The sequence below is a fragment of the Clavelina lepadiformis genome, chromosome 3 (genome assembly GCF_947623445.1).
Source record: "Clavelina lepadiformis chromosome 3, kaClaLepa1.1, whole genome shotgun sequence".
NCBI lineage: Eukaryota > Metazoa > Chordata > Ascidiacea > Aplousobranchia > Clavelinidae > Clavelina > Clavelina lepadiformis.
In genome coordinates, this window is record NC_135242.1 from 19,841,403 (window position 1) to 19,864,555 (window position 23,153).

The 23,153-nt window shown below is 36.0% G+C and overlaps 2 protein-coding genes across 3 annotated transcripts; both read left to right on the forward strand.

Moving 5' to 3' along the window:
• Positions 1-1,253: 1,253 nt before the first annotated feature.
• Positions 1,254-9,879, forward strand: LOC143449340 (uncharacterized). Its single transcript, XM_076949495.1, has 5 exons — positions 1,254-4,228; positions 4,465-4,551; positions 4,813-4,910; positions 7,156-7,251; positions 7,931-9,879. The coding sequence occupies exons 1-5, from the start codon at positions 4,184-4,186 to the stop codon at positions 9,483-9,485; spliced, it is 1,881 nt and encodes a 626-aa protein (XP_076805610.1). The 5' UTR covers positions 1,254-4,183; the 3' UTR covers positions 9,486-9,879.
• Positions 9,880-11,920: 2,041 nt separating this feature from the next.
• Positions 11,921-22,967, forward strand: LOC143449619 (calsyntenin-1-like). Of its 2 annotated transcripts, none has more exons than XM_076949888.1 (18): positions 11,921-12,417; positions 12,553-12,675; positions 12,899-13,130; positions 13,349-13,563; positions 14,090-14,236; positions 14,852-15,052; positions 15,569-15,672; positions 15,956-16,163; positions 16,395-16,522; positions 17,234-17,393; positions 17,747-17,922; positions 18,326-18,474; positions 18,750-18,949; positions 19,551-19,706; positions 20,054-20,199; positions 20,404-20,584; positions 21,187-21,416; positions 21,797-22,967. In XM_076949888.1, exons 1-18 carry the CDS (start codon positions 12,333-12,335, stop codon positions 21,977-21,979), a joined length of 3,024 nt encoding a protein of 1,007 aa, XP_076806003.1. In that variant the 5' UTR covers positions 11,921-12,332; the 3' UTR covers positions 21,980-22,967. The 2 variants fall into 2 exon arrangements, with proteins under 2 accessions (XP_076806003.1, XP_076806004.1); XM_076949889.1 differs by having other exon boundaries at positions 20,404-20,579; positions 21,185-21,416.
• Positions 22,968-23,153: the final 186 nt, after the last annotated feature.

The window sequence follows — 23,153 nt, forward strand, 5'->3', positions numbered from 1 at the left end:
TTGCAAATCAAACTTTGTGATTTATCTTCAATTAAAACAGCATGACATGCAAAGTTTATTCATTCATTCACTTAGTCTGCTGATACTTTATTTGTGGCTGTGTTACTCGTCGTACATTGTCATCGAGTCATCTTTTAATCATGTCCATTTTAAGCCTTTGGGCAGGAGTACCAAATATGTCAATCGCTATTGACCTGTCGAGTTTAGGATATTTTCCGTATAATTAAGTTTATGTTTATACGTGCACGGAAGCCTTTTTTCTGCACGAAGTCCTTTTTTAAAGCTATACCTGGCCATTTTTACAGCAGGTCGCGACACTTTTGCCCTAGGGGTCTTGTCACTTTTTCCGCTCGTTGTATGTTTTGCGAGGCTGTTATTTTATCTTAGTACAATTGTTTGCATATTAATTTTTTGCTTTTTGCACGCACTGACATAAAAATTAAAGGTACGATGCTCTTGTCAATAGTAGAAAATTTAACTACTATTTAGTTGAAATGCTTATTAAATCAATGCTCTGTGTTGTAGGAAGGTGTATTTTTTAAATCTTGTTCAAGGCATAGCATAAAAGTGGCAGCTGAAGCACGGAATGTGCCTGAGACCTTAAAACAGCATCGAAAACCTCCTAACTGCTTGTCCGTTGAAATAATTTGGTACATAACCACCAGCTGACATTTTTATGACGCATTGATCACGTGAGATAAACAAAGAGCTGCGCCATTATAGTATGCTTTCTCGCGACCTGTGAGAATATGCGATGTGCTGCCAAGTGCAAAGTGTATAAGTTACCACCTACCCACTGTTCGTAACTGAGTTGTCTTGTTGTGATAATTTGTTTTCTGCAAACCACTCAGTACACGAATTGCCTAAACCACTTTGCCTAAAAGGCAAGGCAGGTTGTGTTACTGTTCGGTTGTTCATAAATAAACAAGCCAGGTCCAAGTTTGATACCCTTCGAAACAGTATTAGTGAGCGTATTAAAGTGATATTAACACAAAAATGACGAATACGTAACATATTTACTTTTAAATTTCTTGTGTATGATATCTGAATAATTCTAGTAACTTAAATTTAATTGAACGAAGCAATCAAGTTAACATTATTTACTTATCCATTGCCACACTTTTTTATGCTCTAATAACCCCTTATGTAATGTAACCAATCAACCATAGTGGAATGACGCAACAATAGTTCACCATTCTCCAATTCCAGCTTATCAAAGCTCTGAAGGGAAGCTTGAGAAGCCATTGGAAGCCTTGCTGAAAAGAGTAATGTAGGACAACTTTTATCATTTTATCAGTTGCTCTGAGCGGAATTAGCCAACGGACACGGCAGAAAAGCGGATACAAGTGGTATTTTTTCGTTTTCTGCTTATACCTGCTAGCTTCGATTAATGGAGAGACGAATTGTAACCAACATTTGGGTACAGTACCGTACAGCAGTAGGGCTACAACTGCAGTAATGGTAATACAAGGCTTACTTATCGTATGATATTATTGTTGGAGCTATTTGTGATGGATCACATAAAATAGATAGGTATAATGTAAAGGATGTGACCAGGTTTCAACATGAGAATTGTTCGCAAATACATGTAGTGCGATACTTGTAAATTTCGTACTGCTGTATATACAAAGACCATTGGCGGGAAATGTAAGTAGGCTAATCAGTTGGATTTCAGGACTTGTACGCCAGCGCGGCACTGTTCTGTAGTGATGTCAAAATTTGCAGTGCTGTATATCCAGCTAGTATGTCGGGCTATAGTATATCCGGTTAAGTTTAATCGCGTACCTATTACAAATTCAACTGTTGTCTGTGGGCCACTGGTTGCCACATTTCTAACTTAAAATGATCGAGTGGGTTGAGAGCGTAGGATGAAAAGTTTCCAACGCAGCGGTAACTGGATCCAAACTCAACAATAACATGTTAGGACGAGTCAATATGGTTGTTTCAAGGGTATTAAGCGTGCGGCATTGTACTAAATTAAAAAGTAATTATCGATTTCTTTCAGTAGAAAGAATTGCTCTCAAACGACGAAAATGTGTGTAGGCTATACTAGGTTGATTAGAGTGCGACTTTGTAATTGTATGCCACATTGTACATATAGTCAGGTGAAGAAGTCACTGCAATAGTATATTAAGTAGGTCATGATGACATACCAATACGTCAGTGGCATGTATGTTTATACTGACTGAAAAGCAACATAATGATTAGCTTCGCGGTAATAGCTTGTATTACTGCGGTATATATGTAATTATAAGTGGTGGTTATATAAAGAGCGTAGCTATTGAAGTAGTTCAAGTTGCATTTCGTGGTTTCTTCTTAATAGAATCACTGCAATCGTTCAGAGTAGCTTTGAAGCAGGCTATATGTCAAATAGGTCTGTATCGGTCAAGGTCGTTACTGTCAGCTCATATTTCAGAGGTTAACCAATTTCCTTTGACGTATATATTGTTATATGTTTCAGTGGTGGCCATGCGCGAGTGATCTATTGCTTTAATTACCATTTACCTGCTGCGAAGACATAGAAAGAATTACGAGGGTAGTTTTACTACGAACCCTTTAATTGCTTGGCTTTCAACATAATGTGGTGCAGTTAATTAGAAGGTTAGATTTTAGGCCGATCCCACGGTGGTCGATAAGAGCAATTTTGCCAGGTATAGATATGTATGTGTTAAATCTGGTAGGCACTTACTGTAATTACCGGTTTGGTATTCCCGGCTGGTTGCTTAAACAGAAAAGTGAACTCGAACTATTTAGACTTCAGGATTTATGTTTGCTACTTAAAAGGCCAATAAAATGTCACCCCTTTTTATTTGCGTAGTTTGTAGTTGTTTTATATAAACAATTTGCATATGGTTGTATTCTGTATGAAATATGTTGTCCATAAAAATAACGTTTAATCTAGCTAGCCCTGTACCAACTCAACAGTTTTCCAATATTTGCCTACATGTAAGCTTACAATGGATGACTTCGCTAACTGCTAAGCGTAAATTCGAGAAAAATATTCCGTTGGGCGGTTCAGTTTCCCGTATGCGTGAACTCATTGGAAGATAGAAAATTACTAAGTTAGTGCGAAAGTGCCATGACGTGCTGCTTACGTCAATAAGGCCTAATTTTCGCTACTTAACCCGAGGCCAGATAGAAAGTTAAAATTTCCAATAATGCGTAAAAAATGAAAGAGACTCATGATGATTTGTTGCATCACTTAACATGATACGGCGAATTAAAAAATCTCCTTGTCATTTTCTGAAATCAGTCGAAGTTTAATGAGCGCAACATGGCACTAGGTAACAGCGTTGTTGAGTAGCTCATAGCTCGATTGTAAGGTACGTCATGCAACCGCTAATGGTTGACAATGAAAAACCCATTAACGCTTTCGTGTCGCTACAAGCCGTGTTTATTTGTCAACATCTTTGTCATGATGTTTAACGAATGTTCTCAAATACTCTTTGTAACAGTCGAGGTGAAAACGATGATGTTTTATCGCCTTAGCTCGTTCTTAAAACACGCATTAACGAGCATGCGGCAAGCAATACAGCGGTCTATATAATTGACAGTACCGTGAAGGGCGGTTTGGCAGGTAACGGCAGGCTGTGTCTCTTGAGACTGTTATCATTTCAGCAGGGACGTCATTTCATTCACCAGGTTTCGATTTAATTTCAGGAAGCCTATGGTGTGATGTAAGCGAGCGAGGCAGCCTTTTTCCCTTTTACTGTACTAAGGGAAAGTAAGCCAGTAGGGTTGGGCGATAGCGGTCTGCAGTTTCCTACCTTACTTTGCAGGCCATGTAGCACCGTATGTGTACAGTCGCCATAAATATAATATAAACGAAATATAAGACTTTTGGTCGTTTGTACTAAGCTCACATAACACGTTTCCGGCATGAAACATGTTATGAGTTGTGACGTAGCAATTTTAGCCGCCATGCCAATATAGTGATCGGGAGCTATTGCATTGGCGCAGTTAACTGTTTAATTGGAAAGGAAATAGCTTATGTTTACTACGTGATTTGATCCACGATGACCATATAGTTACGTTTTGCTTTCGAAGGGTTGTTTCGGCAGTTTACAGACATCAGAAGTGACTGTTTGCATCTGTTCTAGCAATTATACATTGTCTTGTATTTACACAGACTATAGGGTGTGAATGTCCTTCTTGTGTAATAGGTCGAAGACTTGCTGAAGTAATGGAACGTACATGCAGTGACCAGCTACTTGGGCTACCGCAGAAGGTGAGGCATTTTTTCTGATTCAAGTCGCAAAGAGACATTCCAAGCAATTAAACATCAATTTGTTTACAATTAATCATAACGTTTGTTTTCTAAACTAAATAAGGAAATTGATGATGCGGCACGTGTGCTATGTTTTATTCATTTACTGAACTTTGTTTATGAAGTCTGATAAAGCTGTTCTCTGCCATGTGATACTTACCAAACACTTAATCACATGCTTGCGTATGCTTTTGCAGGAATACATCTCTGTACGAGTTCAGAATCCAACCATACACAACACTCACGAGGATGGAAGGTATACAACCTTCGAAGTGATTTTGCAGGTACATATTACTAATTTGGACATGAGCGCTTGAAAGCTTTATCATTTCAAACTAAATTACTTGGGTTATTCATATATTAATTTAAATTCCTAAACGTTTTACTATAACACCGGAAACGTGCTTGAAAGTTGTAGTTAATTATTTTTCCAAGTGCTAGAAAATTCTATACCCGGTACAAAAATTTTATTGATGTGGTAACTGACATCATTTTGCGTTGAAACCTACTGCCTCATATCACTTACATACATCCTACTTACGCAGACCAACAGCCTGTCGTTCACTTCGAAGCATTCCATTGTACGGAGACGATACTCCGACTTTACGTGGTTAAGGAAGGCACTGGCGAGAACAACCGATGTGTAAGTGGATTGGCCTAAAAAATTGGGGGTCTTTTGAGTTTTTGGCCCACTTGGGCAGTGCGCTTTTATTTAACCAGTGATGTAAATTGACATGTCCCATATATTGTTTTCAAGGAATCACCTTTTGAAAACCAACCCTTAAAGATAAGACAGACCTAAGATAAAATTTAAATTTCGGTAAATATCGGTATGCTCTTTGATTTTGTTGGAAAAGACGTTTTATTGATCGAAAACTTCTAAATTAGCCATAAACGCTAGACAAAAAGACGATTTGGCGAGGTAGCTTTTGTTGTTGTTGTCGTGAAAAGACGCTGGCATTTCCGTGATTTATTGAGTCACATGCTTTGATTGTTGTGAGGAATTACGACCAACTAACAAAGGTGCTACAAATATATTGCAATATTGTTCCTCTTTGGTAGTCTGCGGAAGGTCCGGTACAATGAGCGATCATGCTGACAAGGACAATACAGATCATATAATTTCCGACATTGGCATGCATACGGCAGACTAAAATTGTGTTTTTTTGAATAGAAGCGTTGCAAGAATGCTTATTTTTATTTGATCACGAGATTCATATCATTTAAAATTTTAAACTTTGGTTATGTGGAAATACACTACGCGCTTTCAACAAACGCGAAACATTTTTGTTTTCCCCAGTCAAATTTATTCTTATTCAGCGATCATGTGATAGGTAAGGTAAACATAGAGTTGTATGACTTTTGTGTGTTTTGTGCAAATGCTCGCAAACATTTACCTATGAGTCAACCAGTCGCAAGACCCGCCGTGTAATTGCTCGTGTAAATAGCAAATAAAACTTGCAGTACTCACTGCCATGGTTAAATGTCGCATGCAGATGCAGCTGTATAATCACTGCAATGTATAGCGAAACGCGGGGCAGCGCGTGCGGTGTGCGACTGCAATGTATGATTCCAAACGTCACCGTTCGTTGATCGCCTTGTTCCTCCACCCAGTGTTAAAAGCTGTCCTTGAATATAATCATTATTAATTGCAGAACATTTGCTGCAAAGTGCGTTGCTTTGTCACCGCCGCTAATATCTCGTTTTCAATTCAGCACCAGTTATCCTGGCTAGGAAACATATTTATAGATTTTTCTTCGATTTTGCTGGTTACAATTTGATGCTTATTTGGTTATACAAATTGGGCGGACTTAACTCGTAATGTAAGTAAACATTATGATCCTTGTGTACGGGATTCGTCTCGTGATTTAACTGTCAGCATCCGGGTAAGTGTACTATGCCGGCTGTGCCTGACCCGCACGCGTTAGCCAATGTTTTCAATGCAAATGCCGCTGTTAGTTTGTCTTACCACAACAAACTGTTGCATAATGAGCTTACTGTGAATTGCAAGAAACCACGTTCACTGAACAATAGATACCGGATCCTGAAATCGCCAAAACGCATTTGAATTCAATGAGATTAGCTGTTTATCACCGCAGCTGCAGCGGCATGTAAATATTTTTGCGGATTTTGGGAAGCTGAAGCCACTTTCAGCAACCAATTGTTCGTTTTATCACGCCAATACAATCCTTACTATCGCAGCCATAAACAGTCTTCCAAAGTAAACCTATGGCTTGCCATTGTGCGAGTTTGACGTCATAAGGTAAATTTATCGGTCAATTATACGTTTAGTATATTTTTGGCTGGCTGTGAAACCGATGTTATTGACGTGTTAGCTTGCATGTTCTAGTTTTTGAGTTGTTTACTGCGCGGAAACCCTGTGCTTTATTTTTGAATACATGGACTAGATTAGTTGCAGGCAAATGAAGTAAAAAAGAGTCGGGTATTTTCCGTTAATGTTGTTCACTAGTTTTTCGCGCAAGAGTAGTTACCTGTTGCTCTGACATCACCACATTCGTAATGAGTCTCCAAATATCTCCAAACAACTTCTCGGAAATAAGACAGCATTGGTTTGTTTAAGTCATGATGACTTGGCGTTTTTGATCATTTGCTGAACGAAATCATTTGTCATATGCTTTATGATTACTTACATGACAACGTTGGACAGTAGTAATCTGCGGGATTCTCGTTTGTCACATTTCAGAACTTGAAAATTGCGTTGGTCAAAATTTCACTATTTCGCGTTCCTTGATATATGCTTAACGTGTTTGAATTTAAGTAGTTCTTGTACTTTTTATAACATATTTGATGCCAGTTTTATTAGCAATGGCTCTACTGTGCATTATATTTAAATTTGCAAAATTTCACATTTTAAATATTTTTTCCAGAAAACCACCCTCTTTGCCTTTCGGTCGCTTGTTTGGAACGTTCAGCGAAACTTACCTCAAAGAAAGGCAAGCCATATTGACGGCCTTCCTTGAAAAGTAAGTGGATGAATGTATGCTTTATCTCTGTCAAAAAGTAGGCTAATTTCCACGGTTGTTTAGTGTGGACCGTAGCATGTTATTATTTCATGACGTTAAGTACCTTCAACTATGCGTAAAATGTAAAGAGAATTGAGTGAATTTATTCGTGGCATGGTCAGAATTCGCGTATGTTATTAAGTTGGATTAAAAACCTCAAACCACTTCCATATGTTGTTTATAAACGAATCGTCGAAAGAATTGTGTTTAGGATCAGGTTAGTGGTTCCACTTTTCCGTGAGCTGTGTTTCATATATAGATCTTGCGTTAAAGGAAATAACCGTTGCACAAGCCATGAACTTTCGGATTAAATCATGAAAAAATTACGTCACAGAAATCGCGCGTGTTTCGTGCTGTACTGTATCTGCCCATATTAGTCATGCTGAGGCTTATCATAAGACTTCCATGCTCATTGCTCACATTCACCACAATTTAACCATTAGTTTCTTGGGCATGCTGCGATCAACATTTCCTGTAACTTGTCACGATTTTGAGATAAAACGGTTCCAGCCAAATGTCGCCTTTGACGCTCGTAAGACAATCACCACATTTACTCTTTATCGCTTTGCACTTATTGTAAGCGCCACTAGTTTTATGCACAACTCTTGCCGCGGATTTTTACACGATAATATATGTTTAGGGTCGTCAGAGAGACTCTCTTCCTGTCAAATGCGGCTCTTCACCTCTTTCTTCAAACCTGCCTGACGAAAAAAGAGATGGACGTGCTCCTTAAGGACGTCAAGAGGCGTGGCTCCATGGACAGCATCACCCGCGCCATCAAACGCTTCGGAAGCAGATCTCCTTCCATTCCCGCAAATCTGTGCAACGTCGTATCCAGCCCCTTTGACAGCAATGACTCGGGTATGAACGAATCCAAGTCCACGCCGTCGTTTAACTACGAACACGGCTCCTGGATACACAAGTCCAACTCCTGGAGAAGATCGTACTCTCCTGCCGAGAGCTTCGGAACGCATCGATTTTCAGATTCGAGCTCCAATGCCAGCTACGATAGCAGCGTCGGGTTCTCGGGGAATAACAACAGTTCATCTTCTAAAGATGGAGAGTGGGTGATAATAGAAACCCCACCTCCGTCACCCCGTGATATCTCTTTCGATGTGACGGATTCAGCATTTCCACCAAAGGACGATGTCAAATCATCCGATTTCACTCAAGTTACTTGGAACCTTGGAGACTCATGTCATCATAAACTGAAGTCAAAGGGTCCCTCCTGGAACGAGTTTCGAATGTCAAAATTCATGCTCAGTAACTCGGTATCAATATCTGATAAGAGCAATTTGTCACCAATTCCTTACTTTAAGCCTCATAGTTTGGAAAGTGCGATTAACCATTTCTATACCAATCATGTCGACGGATCAGCACATTGCAAGCATTGTTTAAAAGTTAAAAAGACCTCTGATATGCGAAGAGCCTCCTCAGATACCAACATCCGAGATCTTCCACTGGATGAACCCAATTCCAATATATTTAATAGATCAACTGGAGACAATGAGTCAATTTCAACTGTATCGTCTCCATTGCGATTGATAACTGATGTTGAAAGATCGGCTCCACTGGTATCTTTGGCGCCATCAACACCGGTTGCTGCTGTGAAGTCTTTGGAAGAAATTGAGGATTCACCGCATCGGGAGCAAAAGGAGAGCCCTGAGGTGAAGGCTGAAGTCACTTCTGATAACTTGCTGGAAGTTGAATCAAAAGAGGTTCATATGGAAGAAAATACCACTCCTGAGAACCAAATTTACAATCTTCCTGTTACGGAAGAAAATGAAAAATCAACATCTGCATCGGAGCCAGCAAATCACAAATCCGATTCCAATAAAGAAGATGAAAAGAATGCATCATTTGAACAAAATACCATGTTGTTAACGGCCAATCTAGACTCAGTGCAACTTAAGAAGGAAAGACGTACGTCTTTACCAATAGTGGCAAGCAAGCCAACACAGTCGATATTTCCCTCAAAATCTTATCCAAGTTTGTGGTCAACCGCGATGAAAGACGAGTCCCTATCCACTACAGCAAACGGTCATGGCGCCAGCCTTGCTGGCTCTGTCGATTCCGGGATGGGGAGCACTTCAAGTAGCAACAGCTACGTTATAAGGAATGGGAAAGTGGTGGTTGAAAAAGAACCTGCAGTGCTGGAAACAGCTGTCAGTGGTGCTGATAAAAGTAATTTGTAAAGTCCAGTCTTTCTATAGGCCTACGTTAAGTAAATTATTTTGTTGCATGTTTTGATTAACTGGTGTGCGATTACTGCAAAATATTTAGGTGTTCGTCTACTTTCTGTGTTAATTATTTGCGTAAGTGTAATACTCACAATTGTCACGTGTTATTTTCAATTTCCCCATTTTTGTGCTTGTTTACTTCTGTTATTTAAATGCGGCCATGTCTCTCGTTTGAATGCTTTCATCATAGAAATGTGTACATGATGCGCACACTTAAGCAACTACACGTTTGCGTTCCACTTTTAACAACGTTTTTGTCGTTTTAGGGTTAAGAAAATTGTACTCATTTTCTTGAATGTCCTTGTATTTTAATGGAAATCGATCAACTTAATGAAATTACTTTTTCTTACTTTTCCTGGTGTTTTGTATCGAGCAATTTAGTTTAAGCGCTTTAAGGATATCAAAAAAATCTAGAGGTAAAAGGTATAATTCACAATAATCAATTTTGTTGGTATAGTATTGACACGCGATGCTTTATCTCGGATTAAGCAAGAACTTTACACCGCTTAAGCTCGGCCATGATTCTTTCCAATTAATCCAAGGTTACTGTGCATGGGAGCTAAGTATGTGCATTTTTCAATACATTAGTTGAAAGTTTTTTTTAGTATTTTTTACTTTTTATGAGGTGCAGACAAGCATAGGCGCTAGACAGACCACCGAGAGAAATTTCGAAAGACGTTGCAAATAACCTTTGCGGTCGGTATTTCACACATTTGTGTTTTAAATCTACAAGAAAACTTTCATGAATCCATAATTTAATCAGTGTAATCCTATAGCGATAGTCGTACGACACTTAGAACTAAGAAATATTTAATTTAAATTGAAGAATGTTTTCTGTAGCTCTATAGGCGTGATCCTAAATTTTCACAAATAAACAAAATAGCCTAGACATCTACGGCTTTGTGAGAAAGGAAATTTGTATATTCCTGATGACCTACATCTGTGTTAACATTCTTGAATCCCAGTTGTAGTCTGTTTCTCATCATGACTTGTTTCCTATGATTAATTACCGGCGTAAAAATGGTTACCAGCTCCAATAATCATATTTCTCTACAATATACTACATTCTCTACAGTCGTAAGCATCGCAGGTAAGCTCTCCATAGAGCCCATTTTTTGTTATAATCCCTCAGATTGATTTCTTTTTACTGACCAATCCCTGAATTTTGAACGTCGATGACCATATGCTCAATTGGCTTTATGGATGATTTGTAGTTATTTTACATTGCACCATATAGCGTACTAATGAAATGCGCAAGTTTATTAATAGAGAATTTAAGTTTAACTTATTATGTTATGTTCAACCATCAGCTCATCGTATTCTATGCATTCAACTCAAGCATAGCTTGCACACAACGTTTAACTTGCCCCATTTAGAGTCCTAAATAAAGCGATAAAACCAGGTTTTTACTTTCTGGATGGAGGGCACCAGCAAATTGCTTGGAATTAGTAATTACGTTCGCTTTATAGATCAATGTTGAAATCACAGGTGGTTTCAGGATGATTATTTTGTCGATTAGCCTAACGTCGAACTCTTCCAGGACCACAGGATTAATATGGTCGACATTTTGTATAAACCCTTAACTCATAGATAATATAGAGCAAACAGTTTATTGTTCATTGCTTTGGCTATCGGGATGATAATTTCCAGATAAGTAATAGAATTAGTGAGCCATTTAAATCATTCCTAGGTGAAAAGATTGGCTGTCAGTATTTCACCGGAACAATTTGTGCGTTCAAAGCTCTTTTTCACAGTTTCTCATTAACCTAACTTAAATTTTATAACATAGCCTAGTAACCTAATAACCTAAGCGTAACCTAAATCTACCTTCTAATCTAAATCTAACTTTAATTAAATACTGAATAACTAAAATGAAATTTTTGCATACCCATTATCCTGGCCTAAGAGCCTATTTTGGGGCTGCTTGTCTTAATTTCGGAAAAATACTCACTCTCTAAAAGATTTTGTCACTTCTTCAATTTCAAGGTATGTTTAACATCATCACTGTGCGATTATAAATACGATATATTTCTATTCGTTAGGTAGCGCTCCATGCACGCCAAGATGAATGATGCGTAGAGCAGAGTGGCCATGTGGTTTTAAATTGTAAACATAAACAAGGACTAGGCCAATTGCCTACTTTATGTGTGTCAGTGTGTGCAGACTGTGAGGCTGCGGAGTAGACTTGTAGCCTTAAGACGCTGCTGGACGGGATCTAGAAGAAGCTAATTTTATCATGGTTTCATTGTAACATTGGGAATATTTAAAAAGTCGCCTGAGTTCAGGTTCAGTAAAGAGATGGTAACTAAACATTCAGCTTGTTTAGCTTACAAGGTTATGGAAGAATCCGGTGTCATCGACAAAAAAAATTTGACAAAATTTGCAATTGCTGCCGATTCAGTCCAAATCCACTATAAAGAGAAAAGATAAACGTTCTGTAGCGCTTTCAAGTATTAAGTGAAGGAGAAGATCCAAGTTTGGTTTCGTAATGGACTAATGGTTAGGCCTAATAAAGTGAAATATTAACAGGGCATTTTTGTGACGGTGTAGGCCTACAGGCTAGGTTTTCGCTTTAAACTGTTGGAGAAAATAAATGTTTTGATTCTACAATTTTCACCCTTGCCCTTAAACAGGCTACAGAAATATAGCTACTGTACTACCAAGACAGAATTTTTTTATTGGTTTAATTTGCTAGAGATTGGCTAATTTGTTTAAATGTAATTGTTGGAAAGCTGTTAAAAGAAACAAAACCAATTAAGGGTTTGTCTTGCTGTGGAGAAAATTAATTTTATAAAAACAGATATGCTTCAAAAAACTATTGAACTTTTAACATTGGTGTTTTTCCTTGTGAATGTTAATGTTTCTGGATATTATGTAAATTCAAAAGGTAAGTGCAAAAAATGTACAGTTTTACAAGAATTTTATATACATATATACTGTATATAGTATGGACAGATTTGATGGTCTTATACTTTGCAGATAAAAATAGATCTAACATGTTTAACTTTTATCTTCACAACAGATGTAAATTCTCATAATCCATCTATGGTAAAATCGTTTGTTGGAACCATTTCGGAAAATTCCAATGTTGTTGTGCTTGATTCACCTCTTGTTGCTATTGATAAAGATGCTCCTGCTTTACCAGGTAGAAGCCACTTCTTGATTATCACATACATTTTGTCTTTTTTCTATGAACATTATAATAGGTAATTTTCTTTTTGCTCTATAAAAAGTTTGGTTTAGTCTGAATGCAGTTTTAATTGGTTTATCATATGCCATTGGTTATAAAATTTGCAAAATTATTATAATTGTTGCTTCAGAAAATTGAAAATTAAAATTGTGATATTCAATCATATTTGATCTTACAGGGTTAATTTGTCAATATCGTCTCCACACAAACAAAGGTGAATCCTCAGAACTTCCATTTACAGTCGCCATAATCGACAAGAGAAGTGGAACAGGTGAAATAAGACTTAAGGATGGTCAAAAGTTTCTTGATTGTGCACAACAGAAAACTTATACCCTTTACGTAACTGCTCATGATTGTGGAGTTGGGAATGACAAAGATGGAAATATTATTGGACAAAGAAATTCTCGCAAGTCAGTCAGTTGTGAAATACAGTAATATTCTCCCTTGAAGCATTTACAATAACTGGCAACTTTTTTGTATGATTTATGTTTTGATGAGAAGTAACGTGGATATAGATTATATATCGTACAGTACATACTGAAAGAATGTTTTGTAACATACACTATAAAATAACAATATAATTGGTTTTTGATGCGTTGCTGTATTTTTAACTTTGGATTTTCCGTAGGTCTAGTCTGCACATATCTGTTGTTGATATCAATAATCATGATCCATATTTCAAAATCTTAAACAACTACTTTGAGACTGAGGAACCCATTTTACCTGGGAAGCCAATCATCAATGTGGTAGCAGTTGATGATGATTGTTCCCAGAATTATGGAGAAATCTGTAAATATGTCCTGTTCGGAGATGGTGCAGATGTGCTTAACATTGATAAAAATGGTACAGCAGTAAATCTGTTTTTTGCAGTTATTTTTGTTATAATTTATTTACTTCATTGTTAATGATTTATGCAACTGACCAAGTTATTGGTTATGGTTGATGACAGAATCGCAGTAATCTTTTACGTGTGAAAAAAATTTAATAAGTATATCATGTTTAACTGAATTTTTCGTATTAGCGCACTAGTTTTAACAAACTTAAATCCAACAAGTAAGCAAGCTTACTCTAATAAGCTTAAAGCCACTTAATGAGGTTTAAATAAGTAGACAAGAGTTCTGTACGTAGGTTTGCATACTAGCTTTCACCTGACGAAGCAAGTTCAAACTTCGAAAGCACTTGCGTTAATTAAGAAGACTCATTGAATCTGAAACATGATATTTGTTTACTTTTCTTCAAATTTATTGTTGTACCGACCGCAAGTTTGATGTAATGTATGACTGACATTTTTATGTCATGACAAGCCTACCATTGTTATTCAATGAATCGAAAGTATTTTTTGTTAAAGATATTTGTGTGACAAAATTAGGTGTGGTGACATCAATGAAACTCCTAAAAGCTGTCAAGGAAAGTTGGATCAATGTGTCGGTGATTGCTTTGGACTGTGACGGACAAAAATCATCACCTACTTTAGTTTCCATCAAAATGCTTCCTCCATGTGCTGTGGGTTGGTCTGGTAAGAAGTGTTTTTTACGGTAATGTTTTAATTGCATCTTTCTTTTATTGCAAAACTTAATAAGATTAGTTCAAAAATCACTATATTTGCGGTAGAAATTGCAAAATATATTGTATTTTTATTAAAGTTTGCTCAAACTTTATGTAAAAAGTTTGAAGTCCACTTTGTTACAAATATATGGCCTTATTGAGGTAAAGAATACTAAGCATGATATATATGTTATATATATAAATATGTATTTATACTCTTTAGGTCTTTTTATACAAATGTATAACATGGAATAGAAAATAACTATTACAATTGCTAGCATTAAGAATAGTTCATCATTTGATCAACTGCAGTAAAGCCTTACTTTAGTCATTTGAATTATTTATGAGGCTTTCTCAACAGATTAATGTTTTATGAAGTCAAATAAAGATTGGACCCTCTTAATTTTTTTAATGAAAAATTTTTAAATTGCAAGACTCTAATATCTGTTTGCATTTATCTGTATTGATATGTTTAAAACAACGTCTATGTATTGACCTATATTTTATTAGATATTCAAATACGAATAATATTTAATACTACAAAAGTTTATTTATAAAAAAATTATCAACGTTTTCTATACAACAGGTATCAACGAATTTGTTGATTTTATCCCAAGTGAAACACATGCTGTGCAAATCTTCAGCAATCCTGCAGTAAATCTATGCATGCCGTCCGATGATGTTGTGAGAGTTGACATAAGTGTGCGTTTGGATACTGGAAGTGTGAATGCCATCACAGGATGTGATCGTGACACCTACACTCTCAAAGATGCTAGAAGATTATGTGGTAATTGACGATAGTACTTAGTACAGTAGTTTATAAATGCATCTTGGCCACAGCCTATTTCGGACTTAATAAACTCAAACTTGTGAACTGAAGCACCAAATATGTTGAGGATGTGGCAAAATTGCACGTGAATCAATACATTTTAATTTATGTGTCTTGCATGGTCTTCCATCAAAGAGCATAGTAACATAGCTTTTTGTTAAATCTTAACTGCCATTCTAACCAGTAAGTTCCATCTGTGTCTAACATGAACACATACAATAGAGAAGGTTGTTTATTCACCATCGAAAATATGGAATTTGGTGACAAGATGGTATTATTATATGTTCACAAGTGGCTTGTTTTTCGACTTAAGAATATTTTGTTAACTAGAATTAAAACTGGACTTTTGAAGCAAACTGGCTAGTTTGCTGTGTGAAAATTCCCTATCAATGTAAAATGAATGTATCAAACCGCTGGATTTATTATCAAAATATTCAATAGTTGAATTAACAAGCACATAACCTGTTTCTTTAGATACCGAGGAAAAAGAAATAACAGAACTTCTGCCATCTTTTTATCAATACAAGCAACTTATGGAGAAGACTGATCTTGATTTTGCATTGCCACCAACATTGCGAGTAAGTTTATAGAATTTAATTCAATAAAGTGAATTCAATAATTTACGGAATATAAACATGTAATTTAATGAGTAAATAACCATTAATATGTCATCATGTGATAGTGCTCACAGAAGGGAGTGTTAATGCTTTGCATACAGGGTAAACTGTTAAGTAGTAATCTGATTTCTGATGCACTTGGAACATGTTGCTGGAAGAAGTCTGCCCTCGAAATGCATGTTTCAACTATATTGTTATCACGCATTTATTTCAAAGCAAAAAGCAAGTATTTATGTTTTTCTAGAGAGATGTGGTTGAGCATGGTGTGAGAATTTATGAGTTTAATGGGATTGATCAAGCACTTGAGATATCAAACGAAGAAGTTTATGATGACTTAATTAAACTTAATTTAACCTCCATCTATTCCATATCTTTTCGAATGTTAATTTCCCAAGATCCAAACGAAACCAACCAAAGAAAATCAACAATTCTGTGCAAGTCTGATAAATCAAGTAAGTAAAGTTTTGCTTTGGTTCTTTCGTATTATACTGCATATTAAATGATTTCAATTAAAAAAATGACTTCAGAAAAATTTAACTTAGAAGCATTAAACTTGGAATGAAAATTCATTATGATGTTCAATAATTTAATTGACACTCATTGGTTGCCTTGTTTGTCAAAACTATTTAATTGCAGAAATCTTACAAACATATTTCGTTTTTTTTTCATAATTCTCAACTTAGGTCTGAGTCGTCATCACTTTTCAATTTACACCAAGAATTGTCATCTGGTGTTATTGATACGAAATGAACATGGCCTGAAGCGTTCACTAAATCCTGCTGAATGGCATTGGAAGCTGGATGATAATGACGTATAAATAATGGAATTTATTGATCTATGCACCCTAGCAAGCTGTTTGTAATCTCTAGGCTGTTGCCATTAGTGCCTGTGGTTATTTGTTCTTAACAGCAAATTGCTTTTTCTCATTTTACACGAATTGGAATAGTTATAAACATCTGCCACAATATCCGATAATATTCATATTGCAACATTTTCATTCATGCCTAGGAAGCATACTTCAGTTTACAACTTTTCTGTAGTAAGGCATTGTATTGATTGATATTTCTGACATTTACTTGAGTGTTCTCCTGATTAAACTTGGCTTTCTCACAGTCTTAATTATTAGTCTACATGCCTTAATTAAGAAGCTAGTTTGGATAGAATTTTTCAATTTTCGGCATATATATGTATCTACAGTATATAATTTAGACATAGTTTACTTGCGTATATGTTTACATATACTTCACTTATTTATTTTTCAAACTATTTTTATGCCATGTCTTAAAAGTAATGTTGATTGTCATTCTAATTGTTACCATCAACTTCAAACCTGATATGAATTATCTATAGATATGGTGTTTACTGTTTATACTCACACTTGACAAAATAGGGAACATAGGGATTATGTTTTGCTTCAGATGGTGTGCCAATTTGGTCTTCTAATTTTGTTTAACATTTTCTAAAAATAAACAGAATACGATCATGTAATTATATCAAAATATAAATTGTTTTTTAACTGCAGTGTAATGAGAAGTGGTATCGGATCTTGCTAAACATCGATTTTCCAAATGCCACATTGTTAGTTAATGGCAAAGAACATTCTCCATTCCTTATCGCTGATGACTATCCACTGCAAGGTACTCGGAAACCTTCAAAATGGGTGATTGGGGCATCATGGGAAGGTATCATTTAAATCACTTTGCTATTTTGTGATGTCTGAACTTTTAAAAATGTGCCTTAACCTTTGTTTTGTCTTAGTATATTTTAACCACTTTGTTTGCAATGGGCATTTCTTGTATTGAAGTGAAACAGAAATATACTACCAGTAGAAGAGATAGAATGTTACACACTGCCCTTTTCCTTGTGCACTTCAGGGCTGCAATCTAAACTGAAACTCTGTAAAATAAGAATGTTTCTTTTCTCATCACTTAGAAGTCCAGCATTTGCTCATGGTTAACATCATTCCATTCTTATCCTGACATTTATTTCACTCAAAATGAAGAGTAAGAGGTAACGATGATTCATTTATTTACAGGGCGGTTGATGGAATATGTGCATCACTTTAACGGGAAACTTTCAGATCTAGCAATCCACCATGGTTCACTGGAGCAACTTGAAATCCTCACATGTGTTGATCAGTGTAAGGAAGGTTTAATATACCAGCACCATGGTGATGGGGAAACAGATGACAGGAGCATTAAGCAACATACTGTAAGATTATTCTGTGATGAGAGCAGCTTTGCTAACTTTGAGAATATTGCTTCCTAGTCCAAAGCACATAGTACTATAGCAAAAGTATGTTATTGCTGATACTGTCTTTATGGCAAACGGTAGTGCGAGTAATTTGCCTTACGCATAATTTATGACAATTAAATTTGCAATAATTGTCTTGTTATTTCTAGTATTCTGCCTAATCTAAATTTCACATGCATGCATTATAAATTTATAATCAATCAATAGTTTCAAATTTCGATAACTTTAACAAATCAGTTTGTTGCATTTATTGCAAAAATCTTTTCAGCACACTTTTTCACATCTGTTCAAAGCATTTCACGTATTTTCGCATGTATTCATGGATTAGCAACCAATGAACTTTTTTATGTGTATTTTGTAGTCTCAACTGCATGATTCCAACTTTACGCTGATGATAACATCAAACAGCTTGAATGATATTTTTTCTGATCTTCAAACGATTGTTTATTATAATAGCAGAACTTTCCCGACACCTGGAATTCGCAGTGTGTCAATAGAAACATCACTCGAGTATGGTTGTACACAAGTTTTTTTTTATCCTAAAAGCTGGTTGTGTAACGACCATTTCCTTTAAAATTTGGTTGAATTGCAATTGCTCAGGTTGTATTTGACAGCATGCGCGATAGGCCTAAAGTTTCTCCTCTGTCTTTACCTGTTTACCACAATATATTTGTTTATAAATCGAATAAAATATAAATTCTTAACAGTCATTGGTCAATAATTTTTTACTGTTTAATGTTTGACATCGTTTTGACAATGTTTTCATGTATCAACATTATTTGCAGATGTTTGCCAACTGCTCCAAAGTGCTCATACATCCCTCCACGGGAAACCTACATCAAAGTTCTTCCTCCTTCAGACCCTGTTATAACTCTGTCCGGAAGTCAACTCAAGTCCTTTCCTGAAAGTGATGTTCTCAGCCGCGAACTTTATCTTTTCGATGATATCAAAATAGTTTCAGAAGCAAAGAATAATTTGAAGCAAGGTTTGGATAATGTATTTGTGCTTGGTTTGGGTGCAAGGGAAGGCAAATTAGGCAACACCGGGAAGCTACAACTCTTGTCAGATTTTGCTTACTTGATAAGTTGTTTTACTTGTTTTAAGCAATTATACTGCTGAATTCCTTGAAAATCATAAAAATCCATTGCCAAAGTAAGGATATAAGTTATTTCGCTTTTTTATGTCTGTGTTTATGTGCTCTTTGTGCTGATATATATTAATGTTTACATATTGGCAGGGTTGTTATCTCTAGAGATTGCTTAAATTAATTATAATTGTAAAGTTTTTATTAGTTATCTACTAGCACAGAGGTGGGCAAATTTGTTCAGTGAAAGAGTCACTTGCGGAAAACTACAAACAACAGCGAGCCGCAAAATCAGTAGTGTCAATACAAACATGGTAAACAATGCATGGATAATGAACAATAATGGATATTACTATTCAGCTAGAAGAGCCACATTAAAACATGTCGGCGAGCCGCAGTTTGCCCACCTTTGTACAAGCAGTTACGTTTATGAACCTTGTGTCAGAGCCACTGATTGAAGAAAAAAGGCACCGATTTGACATCAAAATGCTTAAACTTGCAGGTGATATTGTTCAGGAACAAAATCTTGATCGTTGCCTTGTGTTAGAAGTAGAAGGTGGCAATGGAAGCTGGGGAAAATTTAAAGCGAAGAAACGAAACCGCCTTGTTCAGAATGGTTTAATTTTAGAAAAACTTAAAAATGGAATTGCTATTCGAGGTAAAATATTATCCATTTTGCAAAGCTTAAGTGTCAAATATTTCACTGTCTGCATAAGTTTTTATTTTTAATTTGTTTATTGTGAAACATATTAAACAAGTTTGTGTATTTCTTAGAAATTATTGAAAGGCTAATTGTTAATTCTTCACTAATGCTTGAATTTAACCGGACAAAACTCATTGGATTTTTTGAATTTACTTTTACGACAACATAGTTCAATCATAAATTTAGAGTTAAAGCAGTCCTTTAAACAGCTTTGTGTAACAATGCTGTGCCTAAGAAAATTGTTGTTCATTGTTCTTTTACGCACAAAGCCTCTTTATTGTAATAGATTCTTATCTTACTAGGAATACAGAAGCTAGAAGTATATGAACAGATTCTACGAACAGTCGTCTATCAAAATCAACAGGCCAAGACCATCAATGACGTTATCTTTATTATTTCATGTTCAGAACTAAATGGTCGTTACCAAAGCAACCAGTTCCAGCTGACGGTATTACATGTTTTTCAATAAATAATTAAAACTTCACGTAAAATTTTCAGTAGCTACCTATACTTTTTAAACTGATAGTTTGTGTTCAAACTTTTTACTGAGCACTCAATAAATGTACTTACTAATGCCAAGTATTTTTGTGTGATTTATTCCAACAGATGTTTCTGAAGTAAAACTACAATACTTTATCCTTTTGTCTTCCAGTTAACAGTATTTCATCCAAGTCCTCAGCTGATTCCTGCTGAGATTCCTCCGTTTCAGCCTAGAAAGGAGGCGCTTTCCGTGGCTCTGATGGCATCAGATGTTGGTGCTGTTAGACTGAACCCAGCAGGAGCAGAAACACCTGACAATATTGATGGCAACTTTATGACGAATGCTGAAGGAAGTAAATGAGTTAATTGTCAGGATTATGATTTTTTTCAACAACTGATGGTTTTTTTAATAAATAAGCCACTAATTGCCTTTTGATTTTAGCATTACTTTGTAGAAGCATGTTTATAATCACTTTAATTCTTTCCCTGCAAAGAACTTACAGTAAACGTCTTTTGCTATAACGATGAACAACATAACTTGGATTGTGTTATAACTGACTTAGCATACCAAGCCGTCGCTATTAGTGCAACAAAATCAGGAATAATCATAACACTGTGAACAATAACAATGAGAATGATATTTTAAAACTTGTTTGTCAGTCTCACCAAGAAGCAGATATTCTACATAATAATGATAGTTTAATTAACAGAAGTAAACAAGAAAAACACCCAAAGAGCGTTTTTCTAGTTTAAAAACACTTCCGCCATGGCAGCAGATTACTTCTGTGTGACATTTCTTCACTGAAATCCGAACTCTATTACGTGACTTTATATTATGTTAACATCTACTTTGTGGCATTCAATTATTAACCCAACAATAAGAGATAAACTTATACCTTCTTGCTGACGACAGTAAAGGAAACGGATTCAAAAATATAAATTAACATCACTGCAGGTCACTACACAACCACCACCGTGTCGGCAATAATCATTGCTGTCTGTGTTGCTTGCCTACTCATCCTAACCGTTGCTGCAATCCTCTACGTCAGACTTCACGGATACGTCACTGGTATTGATGAGGAAGAGGAGGACATCGTTATGAACGAACATGTTGTTAAGGAAGTCCAAGAAGAAGAGCTGGACTGGGATGATTCGGCCATGATCATCACCAGCAACCCAATGGAGGTATACTTTGACATTGAAACCCTGGTTACTTTGATGTGATAGTCAGTGATGCATAGGGCAGGTGTGTTGGTGCATGCCATAGGAACGGTGTCGCGTTAGTAGCAAAAACTAAAGGACGTTTGGGAAGAATCCGATCTATCATATCAGGAACAGGAGAGTTTATAAGTTTACATAAATGAATTTTGTGCTTTGACATCACATGAAGCTTAATATGTTATGTCAGTTAAAATCAAGGGAGGAATTAACACAAACCGCAGTAAGTTTATTTCTGTAAATTGCCATAGTGTGTACTTTTGCTTGCGTCGCTAGGATCCCATTTGGTTCTGCCAGGTACTTGTTTTGTGATAGGTGGTATTTATAATCGTGGTATTTGTCTTCAGAACGAGGATTTCATCGATGTGAGTGAAAGTGATTTTTCCGAGATTGAAGATGAAATCGCAAGTCAGTCTAGTTATTGTGACAATGAGCTTCAACGTCAGTCAACATCACGCACGACAAAGTATCCCATCGTTGCTAAGCGTAGTGGACGTCTTCCTGATGATTTTTATGAATGGAAAGAATGATGGTGGTCACCAGTAGCCGCTCAGGGCAGTCTTGTCCATGTGAGATGTGAAAGATTTCTTGTGTTTTGTTGATTAAATGTCCGAATGTTATGATTTCATTCATCACTGCGGTTTTTATGTTGTGTATTTTGCGCATTCTATAGCTATTGTGTTGGCGTGCCGTTAATGATTTTTAGTATCTACCAACTTTATAAAACGGCGCTAGGACCATTAAATCACTGTCTATTTTTGCAAGTTAGTGATAACAGTCTTATGTTCCAGACTATTTAAGACTGGATAAAAACTGTTTTGCACGAAATACACTGTGTTCTCTAATCATGTCAAATCGTGGTGCCATGTGCATGTCGTACTTACGAAATCAATAAGTCGATGAAAATGTTGCTGTACATTTCATTTTTTCTTTGTGTTATGTCATATGTTTTTTTCCAAGTCGTTCTTCAGTGTTGACTAAATATTGTATTCTGCTTCTACAGGTTTACAGTTGTACGTTGAACAAGTATCAAACACTTAAGCTTAAATTTTGAGGAAAATTAACTTTGCAAAGAAGCGTTCCTCCGGTAAAAACTGTCCCAATGGACACAAATTCAAATCCCGTACTTTTTAATATATTTTTAAATATCAATCTGATTGCAAGGTGACATCTGAATTACTTTCAGTAAAACTTGTTCATATTGAGAATTCTCAAAAAGATAGGTCGATTCAATCCGTAAACCATAAGCTCCATTATACATAGTTTATATTCCTATACGATCAACTTAAATGTTTTTTTTATTGTACAGTGTTAGTTTTGTTGTGCTATTTTGTCGTTGTGCACATATCTTAATAGCAGTGTTAGCAGACAATCATTTGTGTGAGTTTAATATGTGTTGCAGTTGTCGTTTAAAATCAAGTGTTATCAATATAATATACAACAAAACGTAATGATTTCCCGCATCTTTACCTGGTTTTATATGTTTTTTTGAGCTGAATATTTTTTGAAAACTATTTTTGTGACCTGATATTTGAAATATCACCCGAAATATCACGGGCGTAATGCATCCTTTGTTTTTCCAAGTGTTGAACCTTGAACTATTTGTAAAATTGGACTATTTTCAGAAAGCTTTCGGTCATTTTAAATTTCTGTCGTTTTCCCGAAAGTGGACCTACAGTACTATGACAACCGAAAGAGGGAAGC